The sequence below is a fragment of the Ornithodoros turicata genome, chromosome 3, assembly GCF_037126465.1.
Source record: "Ornithodoros turicata isolate Travis chromosome 3, ASM3712646v1, whole genome shotgun sequence".
NCBI lineage: Eukaryota > Metazoa > Arthropoda > Arachnida > Ixodida > Argasidae > Ornithodoros > Ornithodoros turicata.
In genome coordinates, this window is record NC_088203.1 from 8,033,323 (window position 1) to 8,045,628 (window position 12,306).

Genomic DNA, 12,306 nt, shown 5'->3' on the forward strand with positions numbered 1-12,306 from the left:
AATAGCACAATAATTGCAACTATGCACAATAAACCGAGGCGGAGTATAATATATGCATGTATGCTTTATTTGAAACATAGTTTCGCGTCCCTTCTCAATCACACCAGCCTTCTGAAATGGATTCAGGATTATTGACTGCCCAATAACATCCTTAAGCAGCATCATTAATTTTTACGAAGTCCAGCGCCTTTTCGCCGGCTTTGTCAACTGACCCTAAGAGATCTGTGAGAAACTCACAGCACAAGCTGGAAGAGGCTAGAATTTGTACGGCACCAACCAGAAAAGGAACTCTGTACGAAACTATTGCCATGTGTAACGCGCAGGACATCTTCAGAGCACTTTTTTACTGTATAACGCGCGCGTTATACACCGGAAAATACGGTATTTACTGAGGACCTCTCACTTCGTATATTGCGGTACGAACGTGAAGCAGGCGAGCTCGGAGACAATCGCCTGCGCCGCTCTCCCATTGGTGTGTCTTGCTTACGTCATCACGATGTTACTATCGCTGGGGCTTCCTTAGCTGCAGAAGGAATGCGAATCTTTAAAATTATTTTATTCAATATGTAAGCTCTTTTCGGCAGAGAAACTCGGCCAAGTGAACTGTGAATCGGTGCCGAAAAAATTACCGTGTCGGTCTCGCACACGTTTCCGGATGTAAAAAAGATGTACAAGTGAAACACCATTATGAAATGATTAAAGCAGAGCGGCTGATATCACGCGTCATAAAGCAGTGAAACATATAATCCGCTCTCCGAGTAGTTATTGGAGAGGCGACCGACAGAAGTGGAGGAAGCGCCTCTTTCCGTCGCTCCTGTTGTCTTGATGCCACTTCTTCTAGGCATAGTTCATGGTTGTGCAGGGTTTCCACTACTGCGTAGGGTTTCCACTGTTTTGTACAGCCACCACATGCTTCAAAAGTTTCTAACTCTCTTTTTGTCATATATAACTTAGTTGATGATTGTTTAGAAATGAAACACTCGATTGTTTGAAATTGTGATTCGGAGCTGTTTGTGCTAACCGATTCCGCAAAGTTCCATTTCATCCACAAGCGCGTTATGAGCCAGGCCAGGTTCTGTATAAGTGTTTCTTCCTTTATTTTTTTCTTTTTTGCGAGGAATTATGTTTCGCGTTTATCGCGTGTACCTTCAATATCGCGAATTTAAGTCCCCGCGAACATGGCAACCGATATGACGCTCAGAACGGAGAAGAAAATTTGCAAGTGAAAACAAGTAAGAGCAACGGTAATGCATAAGTACCTATTGATTACAGGATATTTGACATGTAGTTTGTATGCACGATAAACCACACTGATAAAGTACTGTTCAGACCTGCATACTATGGGGATAAATTCCAACTCTTCCAAATCCAGATCGCATAAGAGCTGGGCGCGTGTACATTTCCATGAAGCATACAGCGGTTTCAAGATACTAGCTCGCCAAGTCCAGCGTTGTTGGAGACAGGCCTGGACTCCCCATCGACCTTTGGACGACGCTCGGATTCCAGCGCACACAACAGTGCTTCAGTTCCCTTTTGAAGAAGCTGTTAGACACTAAATCATGTAATAGATTGTACGCCGTGCACGGGGTCGCAATTGATCCGACGGGATCGCGAATTTAAGTGCCCGCGAAACACTTTTCGCGCCAGTAGCCTATCAAAACGCGAAAATATTTTCGGCGCGCGAAACAGACCACTTATGCAGTATTTCAGTTTTTCGAGTCGAGGATGCATCCTGTATCTCATTAACTTGATGCGAGGCGCAAATTGTTAGAGTCCCGCACCTGAACCCGCCTTTGAAATTACTGGCGCTTCCTTCAGCAGAACAACCCTTTTCCAAACTGTTCGTGCGTCGAGCGAATATATTTGCATGACTGAAGCGCGTGCCCGATTGAAAGGCAATGTTACATTTCAGATTCTTCAGTAAGACCTCAAGTTCGAGTGGGAAGGTTCCAATGTCTTCTCCGAAAGATTGTGAGTGATTTTTCTCGTTGCTTTTGCTGTATTCCCAAATTTACGTAAAGCGAACGAATGCAGACACCTGCGGACAAAATGGCGGTCCTCAGCTGTCAGTATAACGTGGCTGGTACCATGGATGCATCTACCTTCATCTCCATGCTTTGCTCGAACAAGGTTTCCTGCTCGAAGGTACGTCCACTTTACACAGAAGTGTTTCACGAAAAATGAGCCAAACTTTAAAAATAGAATCGTTCATCGCACACCAAAACGACGGACTGCATGGCGCCATGCCATGATGACGTCACACCTGACGTCACAGGGTGTCCAGAACTTGTGGTCACCAGTGGTGTGAGGATACTCAAGCTATTTTTTTTGTTTTGTACGTAATTAATAAATTAATAAGTGAAATTAATTAGGCAGTTTTTTTAATTATATGGATTAGAGCCGAAATGTCAATGAGAAAGTTGTAGCTGGCGATACAAGGACACGAAACCCGTTGATTGCAACTTTGTACCTCTGACGGATCCTTTTTTTCTCGGCTCAAAGGCTATAACTTTCGGGTTCGCAAAAAATCGACGCGGGACCCCTCGCAGACGCACGAGGAGCGCCAGATCACAGCGCTGTCGAGCGTCCTGTTATTAAACGAAGACTATAGTCAGTGACAACATAAGTCATACACTTGATCCCGCCCCCACACAAGAATCGCTCCGCGCGCGCGAATGTAGTGCGGAGCGGCCACGTGGGGACTGGGGAGAGAGAGAGAGAGGCGGCACTATATCGCGGAGCGGGGGCGTAGTGCAAAGGCTGGTAGCCAATCGCAGGAGCCTTCCACGGATCAGTGGGCGGTCCCAGTTGTAGGACTTAAGTTTGTCGCTGACCATATAGCCACAGTTCTCATTGACATTTTGGCTTGACATTGACCTGTGGCGCGTCTTGGAGCGAACTTGCTTTATATAGGTAGTACGAAATAAAATATATATAATTATCAATCTGAATTGGCTTCCTTAAAAGAATGCACTCTTACTTTTCCACGTTCTACTTAATTATTTTTATTTTCACCATCCACAAGTGTGTGCCCTGCCACAAGTACTCTCCACTATAGCGGGTTACGAGTTCTTCTGAAATGCTCCATCTGCATTAACACAGAGACGCTTGTCATAGAGGAACTCATATTTGATTAGGCTCACCGACCCCGTCTTCCATTATGCAAAGATCGAACCTTTGTCTGTCAACACTGCTCCGCAATAGAGATGGTTATAATGAGAGGGTGGCAGACCCGTGTCAATGTTTGCACTCTAGCTGCATCGATTGAAGCGAGCGGAGATGACCTTTTTCTTCAGCCCGGATATCAATCTGCATGCAAGAACGGCGGCGATGAACATTTACACGTTCCACTTTGACCACGTGATCTGAACAGTAACGATTACTTGAAGCGCAGGCGTGAAATTTGACGGAGCACTGTGTCGTGCTAATGCGTAATAAAGGAAGTAACGGGACGAAATTAGGTCGAAACGGAGTGAAACCATAAAAGTCTCGTAACGCACAGAAACCATAGAAAAGGGACATCTCGACAAGTGCTGGTACATTATTCCTAACGTGTCGTCGCCGAACGCGTTAGCGCTCCTTCAAGTTGCGTGCGATGTCCTCACTCCACGGGCTACGAGGCTTACACGGTGCAAGGCCCATTCCTTGCTGTAAAGGAAGTAACACAAGTGCACCCAATGTTGGTAGACGAGCCAAAAACATCATGCTCTCAGAGTGCTCAGAGTAAAGGAGTCAGCGGATTGCAAACGCGACTTGGATTGGATTGGGTACGAGTAATGCCAAACGTTGCTGTTACTTTACCCATATGACGTGCTTTACCGAACTCCATTAACTTCACCACTGGTGGTGGTGGTGAAGCCTTACAGGCGCGTATTGTTCCTTATTGCTGCTATTGGAATGTCTTGCCTTTACATGCACTATGGTACACGAAACAATAGAATATCCTAGTTGGCCTTTTTGATGTATGGTCTCGGTCGAGCTGATGTAATGTTTCATACTGATGTTCTGTCTCTTTTCCGCAGTTAAGGACGTGCATGGCAACAGAAAGGGTAAGACTTCCTTAATATTCTCATACACTCCAGAAGTCGTTTACATAATCCGAGTGGGGCCCGTGTGTATTGTCGGAGGTCCAAAGAATTTGGTGAAAACAGGATACGCGGGGCAGTCGCATAACTAGGGTACGACCTGATTGTCTAGACTTCCTTGATGTGATAATGGATTCGTAATACTTATAAGTTTTCGATGTTATATTTACGTTGTTTGCTGAAGGTCCAACCCTTCTAGGGCATTCCACATGCAGCGGAGATACTATTTCAGCGAGAACTTTTGCTCTAATAGGCAATGAACACGTGGCAGATTGCACCTTCGGGGGACGTCATAGAATCCGAACCTGTCTTGTCCGACGACCAAAGGAAAGAACCGATAAAGAACTCCACAGCCACGACGGCAGCGACAACAGAAGACACCGCATTAGGCGACACAGATCTTCCACCAGGAGACGCGACAACGCCAGCGGCTCCTGAAGACCAAGATTCCACGACAGAACCAGAGGCCGAAACGAAGTCTGCCGACGAGCCAGTAAATGAACCTTTATTGGCACCAGTTCAGCAGATGCAAGCTGCTGAGTCGCAAACGACAAAAGGGGCGTCCGTGACGCCATCTTCGGACGGTTCTGGTAACAACCAATCAGATTCATTGATCTCTCTGTAAGAGGGTGGTGGTAGAAGTAAGATCCAGATAAGAAATATCGGTCATTTCGGCATGGTTGGCCCACTATAGTTTCGATGTGAAACAGGAAGTTCCAGGGATCGGAACTGGCATTTTTTTTCGGTCCGGTTCGGGTTGGGGTTCAGGCATATTGGTTCGGTTCGCGTTTAGCTCCGCTGAACCGAATCTATCAGCTTAAACCGGTTCAGGTATATCGGTTCGGTTCGGGTTCGGCTAAGGAAGAACACCTCCCCCCCCCCCTCTCCCGCACCCACGCAGAAAAAAAAAACCTGTCAGCGGTCGGGACATTTACAGGGATTGAAACTTTTTTCGGTCCCGGTTTAACCGGTTCATGGGCAGTAATTTTACTACATGAAAGCGAGCTTACGCTCGCCGTACGCGGTTGTAAGAGAAAGGTGTGAGAGAACCGTTTCAGGTGAGTCAAAAAAAGGTCTGCCAGTAGTTCAATTATTTGAACTCTGAACCGATTCCCGATCCGGTAACCGTATGATTTTTTTTTCCGGTTCAGTTCCGGTTCGGTTCAGGACAAGCAAAATATTGTTCGGGTTCGGTTCGGTTCGGATTCTTCAGAAAATTATGTTTTTTTCCGGTTTTCGGTTCGGGTTCAGTTCCGGTTCCGATCCCTGGGAAGTTCACATCAAACCTTAATAAGTATGCGCATTTATTGCACATACGTATGCATGTACATATGCGCACCGATATCGGACATCCGTTTCGAGCTTTCAGCAGGTTGCCAAAGAACGTGCCATCTACAGGCTGCGGTATTCAGATAGGTCAGGTGTCTCTGAAGACCAATGAGAAATAGCCGGTGTTCTAGCTCCTTTGACGTTGTTGCCGGAAGCAGCAGTACGCTCAAGTGTATATTATTCTTTAGCTAGTCACGCTTTAAAACAATATTTTGTTCATCGCATGAGGAACAACGCGTAGAACATACAGTAAACAAGCGATAACAACGCGTGACAACCCCTTAACGACGGATAGTAATAATAATAATAATAATAATAATAATAATAATAATAATAATAATAATAATAATAATAATAATAATAAAACAGTTGCAAATAATATTGAAACTTCGTCGTTTTAGAGTCACACATGTAACGCTTAATCGCACGATCCTTTCTCTCAGCTGCAGAGTCAGCAACCGCTGTCCCTTCCGCAACAACGATACCACCGGAAAGTTCCGTCCCAGAAACCGACGCGGAACCGGAAACCTCATCAGCGCCGGAAACGTCAACCCCTTCGGGTTCCAAACCCGAGGTGGAAGAATATCCGGAAGAGGCCCAGCTGCCAGCCGATGACGCCATACCGGAAGGAGAAGCCGAAGACGTGGATCTGTACCCGTGTTTGTGTGCCCGACGAGTGCGGAGGAAATACAGGCAGAATAGCAGGAGGAACCGTCGATCGTCCGATTGGAGGGATTATCATCTTCTGTTTCCGTTGGCTGCCGTTAGGGTGAGTGGCATGCGTCGTCGTAGCAGATGACGTGACATCTGCCATGTGCGTGATGTTTCGTATGGCGTGCGCGATGTGGGTTGGGGCGGGCGGGAAGGGCCTGTGAAACCGTGTTGTTGTGTTTATGGGGTATGGGTGGCGCGTGCATTATTTTATGTCGTTGTGCGCCGTCGTAAACAGGCGTTAATTTCGGGGTACAATGGTGGTGACCAGCTAAGGGTTGACCGGGCAACCCGTACGCTCTCGTCGACACGATGTAGAAGCTGCATTCAGTGTGGCTAGTGTTGCGAGATGATTAACTTGTTAACTGCTGCGTTTATTATTTCGATTAATCGTGTTAAAAGCAGAAGTAGCAAACAGGCATGCTGGTGCATTCACGAGGTGATTAACGTCCTCTTTTCCACGACTAAATCCTACTTTCATATTTACCCGACTCTTCCGTGGAATGAAATAGTCTTCCCAGCTATGTTTCGCGCACTACCGATACTTCAAAGTTCGAAAACAGCATCACGTGATCACCTTCATGTAGCAGAGTACGTTCTACCATGTTCTGCTTTGTAGGTGCCTCGATTTGCGTATTGGGCCATTGTATCACTTTTTTTCTTTTTCTCTCTCTTCTTCGTTACATTTTCTTCTTTCTTTTTTTTTTTTTATCCACCAATGTTTGTGTCAATCGTCATTGCCCTTCCCTCCTTGCTGCATAAACTTTTGAGGTTGACATATAAATAAATAATTGGCAGCATCTTCGTCTTCCCGCCCTAAGGGCGGATCCAGACACTCTCTGTTCTTTTTTTTTTTTCTTTGAGGGGGGAGGGGGTGTAATTGGAGAGAGAGAGGAAAAACTAATGCTTGACCTAACGTTTCGGGCGCGATCCCACCACAGGGTCCGCCACTGTCCGATCCGCCACTGATGCACTTGTTTTGCCTATACTCGTCCCACTCGTTTTGCCTGACGTCCCATCTCCTCTGTCTCTGCAGGAATGCCTTGTGACAACCTACTAACGCTTGGACATGGACGCTGTTGGAAAGCCATCTGTTGGAAATATGTACATTTGGAAAATAAAAATAAACAAGTTTGCTGCGCAAGTTACTGCGCAGTGGTTACGCTCAGCCATTGTTCGTTTGCTTTCTTCAAAAACAGAATCGAGAACGGACAGAGGCGGACTTGGAGTCAGGAAAGAATAGAAGTAACGCACACTAGAATAGTGGTACTGTGCTCAGGGAGCACGTACGACTGAAGAACCGAACGTCGACGACGAGAGATGGCGCCACCAGAGCACGGGCTGTATGGATACAGCAGCGTGCATCGTATTTGCTGCGTTCTTTGCAGAAGATTTTCGGCTTTGAAATGTTGATTGCTAAATCAGTTGCGGTCCAAAAAGTCATAACTGCACACAGGAAAGAAGACGAAAGAATTTCGTAATGATAATGAGAGTTTCTGGCTTTCTGTGGGGAAACCAGGGTAACGAAAGCGTGCAGGTCGAGGTGCCTGCCTCGCTTGAAATTGTGCCAATATGAACTAGCGAGAGCTATCTGGTTGCAAAACACGGCCAAAAGATGTACCATTCACACGCATGCACGCATGTTAGCTACGTAACTAAGTGGGCACAAAATGCGGAAATTGTGCACTGTAAAGAAAAAGCTACGCAAAAGGTACATGGCAGAAGAGCCGAGTTGTTTTACGATCAAATTTTTGCACGCACAAGCGTTCTCCTTATTCTGTATTTTATTTTTATGACATTCTGGATACAAAGTCAAGGGGTCGGTGTCGGGCACAGCTCGTCTTAGTCGAACCCGCTTGACAAAGTTCCCGAAGATAACCCTTCCCTATTGTAATACTCCGGGGACGGCTTCCCGCGGAACGACGGCATGCGGAAGCCGGTTAGCTTTGGGACACGGTTTTCTGGGGATGAAAGCTCTACCGCCGAATCCAACCTTGGAGCGTCGTCGTTCTTGTTGGGACAACACCGACTGTGGCGGCGGCGCTACCAAATGTACCTATTGAACGCTGGGCAAATTATTCTACAATTAAAGGAACCTTGACGAGTTCTAGGAATAACGTCGGGGCCCTAACGATGTTTGGAATGAAACACAGATGTGTTGCTCCGGCCTATCATCCACCTAGGAAAGAGTGTTTGGTAACTCTTATTGGTAGGCTTTATTACTGTGCAGCTAATAAGAACTGGGGGAAAGGGTTTTGAATGCACCATTGGTTGGAGAATGTTAGGGATGTGTCCCGCAAATTTTGTCCTTAAAAACCCCAGCACGAGGGGATGAAAGAGGTCTCTGGCACGGGCTCGAAGTGGAACCTTCCGGTCCACCAGTTTCCTGCAATAAATGTATATACTCATTCACACGGCGGTTGTCTGAGCGTCTTCCTCGCAAGGTGTCCGGCGCAGAAAGGATCCGGCGGTGCTCAAGAGGCCGGATGTATCTACTCTGACATCGAGTCATTTCATCAACGGAACAACATAACCTAACTGTCGGCACAACACAATACTGCCACGGTAGCACTCGTGACTACAAACAGCGAATTAGATTTGCATGAGCTTTTTTTTTTCCTTTTTGTTTCATATTGATTGACATCTTTGAGAGTCAGGCGATTCGTATGTTCACTTATATTAATTTTACTTTCTGGAAGTAATGTTTTAAGCGCAATATTCGCTATAGTGGTGCCCGTGTAATGTTCCTCGTCCCCTGTTGAACGAAAATGAAGGGTATGTACAACGACTAACACCAAAAGAAAGAAAAATGCAACGTAAACCAATTTCTTCGCATATACGATATGTTCCGGCACAGTCTCTATCTCTTTGAGACAAAATACTGTTCAAACCTAATAACCCAGTAGAACGGTCGCTGTTCGAAATATCGAAGTCTCCCCTTTCAATCCCCCGTTCACCTTACCGTTGGACTTTACACTTTTAGACGTCCAAGCTTAATGATATTTGTTTCTGTCATCCACACAGATAACGAGTGCTCCAGCCACCTCCTAACAAAGCGAATGGAACAAATGGATTTTGTCTAGCATATTCGTAGTGGTCTCTTATGTCCCTCGTGCATCATAAGACGTTCTACTACGCCTCGTGAAGCTTCTGAATAGCAGACGACATCTTGCCACCGACGAGGATAATAACAAATAAAAATACTCGATTATGCAATGCTACTACCATACTTCCGTAGCAAGAGCAAAACCATCACGGTGCGCGTTGCATAGTGTCACGCACGAGCTTGAGCCCACTCACAATGCGGCTACAACAAAACCATTTTCAGCGCGCCTACACAAAACCCACCACCAAATAAAAGCCGCGCCTCTCATTTTTTTGTCCCCCGGCTCTCTCCTAGCGCCCTCTCTCAACCACGCCATCGACCGCAGCGCCGTCCACTGCCCAGCGGCCTTTTCTCCAAACAAACAAGGGGGCTCCCGCTCCGCCACCGAGCGACCGTAGCAGGAAGCGCGCTTCGTCGAGGGCAGACGCCGAGGGTGGCTCAATTGTGCTTTTTATTTCGTGTGTGTGCGTGTGTGTGTCTGCTTGCTTCAAAAATAGGAAAAGAAAAAGCACGGATCCTACGTCGAACCTTCACTGCTTCTCCCCCTCCACGAGCACAGAACCCAGCCCACCGCGCGTCCCGCCAAACACCGGATCGAAACCCGGAGTGTCTTCCATGATCCTGGCTCCCTCCTCGACGGCGCGGCGCGGACCGGCGATCGGGGGCGGCTTCCCGTCCCGCTAAGCTACACCTTTCTCGCGACCGGATGTGCTCCACGACGTCCTTCGGCGGTCCACATGTCGTCGCGCGAAGTATACGGGAGCTCCGCCGCGCAGCAGCGGTCTCCGCGGCCCACCTCGCGGCATCAGGATGTTATGCTGGGCACGGGACCGCCTTCGTCTAAGGCATACGCGTCCATCTCGCAGCCGGCGTCCGCAAGGGGAAGTCCCATCGCGCGGAATCTATCTTCGCCGTCTCAAGCCCGCCGGATGAGACCTGGAGGACCGTACGGTGTTAGCCGATCCAGCAACAGCAGTCCACTAACCATGGCGCACGAGTCTGGATACTATGACGATATGGCCGAAGCGCGGTCTTCGCATCGCAGCCGTTCGGTGACCAGAACTCCCATGAGGTCCTACGCGTCTATGGATCGAGACCAGGAGTTTGAACCCATAAGAGACCCTCGAGAGCGGTCGTTGGACCGTGGTGGTGATTACGGACCGCGTCAGACGTCGAGGTACCGACCTGAGGATGCGTACCGTGAAACAGCAATCGACGGTGAACCATACAGTTCGTCGTCGCGTTACGGCGGTGGTGGTTATGGTGGTGGCAGAGATTCGTCGTTTGTGGCTGAGCTGCAGACTAGGCTTAACGAATTGCAGAGCCAGTACGGCAGTGTGAAACGGGAATTGGACGCTACGACGCAAAAATTGGGATCCAGCATGCACAGCATCAAAACGTTCTGGAGTCCAGAACTGAAGAAAGAGAGGGCACTGAGAAAGGAGGAAGCAGCCAAGTATGCCCTCATCAACGACCAGCTCAAGATACTCAGATCGGAGAACCAGGTGAGTTGACGTGTCAACAATCGTATGCTGTAGTCGAAAGGGCTCTCTGCAAAAAGCTCGGCTCCTCGATCACTGACATTGTTCTTCTGTGTGTTGTACTTTTCCACCAAAGCATGCAGCAGTATCGTTGAATATAGTTGGAGTATTCCCGTAACATCGCGTCATGTCACAAAAACAGCACAAACATCGTGGACGGTATAATTTCCTTTGGATTTAGGTGGTGGTAAGGACAGAGACACAAAACACAGGAAAAGACCCCGGACTAGACAGGACTAGACTTGTGTTTTGTGTCGCTGTCCCTACAACCTCCTCAAGCTCAAGGAGATGATGCCGCCCACATTAAATACACGCAAGCGTGCTTGCATTTTAATACTCCGCTCAAAGAAATCGTAGCAGACGACACATATAGGTCGACGACAGCGCCTCGATGCGTCCAAAGCGAACGTTGAGGCCATGTCGTCTGCAATGAAAGTGTTGACAGCGATTCACACCGTATCTTGGACGATGCAAGACAAAACAGCTCTTTCCTTCTCATTTCCGTTTGTTTTGTGTGTATTTTTGTGCATACATGTATAGTGATGTCAGAACCAAGTAACCCGGCCTTCATAGCAAATTTTCCGTGTGTAACGGCCTCTGACAAATCTCTCACACATCGGTGTTGTTTACGATGATAGGCCCTCTCGCGTAAGTCTCAGGGTCACGTAAGGCGATACCCTGGCAGGCGTCGTCTCCCGCCTGCTCAGCAGACTGTAGCTCTTTTTAGCGGCGACGAAAGATTGGATTTCGATAATGGCAAATCAATCATTTCTGCGGCACGACAGGGACCCAATGGAATGAGGACACTTTCTTGTGCACGCCTTTTATCCTAAGGCTTTCTTAACGCCCGCTGTTCAAATGTGAGACATAGGGAGGATAGGGCGTTGAAAGTTCGAGAAAGAAGCGCACAAAGCAGAATTAAAATACAACGGGCTGCAGAAGTCCTTCATCGAGGCGCCGCGATTAGACATGATGCCGAGCTGCTGTGGCTCGTTCGCTCTCTGTCACGAACACGGGCAAATATGCAGGGGATTTTTTTATTTATTTATATTTTTTTCAATAAAAATAAATAAAAAGCTATGAGAGCGGCACATAGATGCCGTTTTTGCAGTTGAGTTATACGGCATCATCTCGACGAGAGAATGCGACCACTGGATGGCTAATTGCCTACAATTCATTAGCTCTTTCATTGGAGGCTTTCGGGAAAAAGTAAGGTAGCAGTATGGGAGAGAATCCCTGTTGATAGCATTTCCATTAAAAAAAAAAAGAAAATCCTGGAACGGGCACGTGCGTTGAAATTTGACGCCCAATATTGCTACGCAAATAAACTGAAACCAAAACTACGCGCCCCAGGAGCGCATGACCTTCTTCGTCGGAGGCGCAAAGCGGTTGATGAGGCCAGCAGATCAGCACCTGTTGACCTACTCCAATTATCTCCGTCGCTCCAAGGCGCGTAGACCTCTGAGCTCGATATCAGGATGAGTGCGGTATCACAGTTTCGGTTGTCACAAAGTGGTACAAGTCTAGAATAAAT

At 47.5% G+C, this 12,306-nt stretch overlaps 2 protein-coding genes across 5 annotated transcripts in view; both read left to right on the top strand.

Annotated features, from left to right (window-relative positions):
* The first annotated feature begins 2,074 nt into the window (after positions 1-2,074).
* On the top strand, positions 2,075-7,248 carry LOC135389857 (fibrous sheath CABYR-binding protein-like). The gene is made up of 5 exons (XM_064619892.1): positions 2,075-2,145; positions 4,023-4,049; positions 4,339-4,675; positions 5,858-6,183; positions 7,162-7,248. The coding sequence occupies exons 1-5, from the start codon at positions 2,089-2,091 to the stop codon at positions 7,183-7,185; spliced, it is 771 nt and encodes a 256-aa protein (XP_064475962.1). The 5' UTR covers positions 2,075-2,088; the 3' UTR covers positions 7,186-7,248.
* Positions 7,249-9,605: 2,357 nt separating this feature from the next.
* The window catches only part of LOC135387937 (trichohyalin-like), a 93,754-nt gene continuing 91,053 nt past the window's right edge, over positions 9,606-12,306 (top strand). For all 4 annotated transcript variants that reach the window (XM_064617162.1, XM_064617164.1, XM_064617165.1 and 1 more), the window contains exon 1: positions 9,606-10,736. In XM_064617162.1, coding sequence (XP_064473232.1) covers positions 9,969-10,736 — 768 coding nt within the window. In that variant the 5' untranslated portion in view covers positions 9,606-9,968. The remainder of the gene's footprint in view (positions 10,737-12,306) is intronic.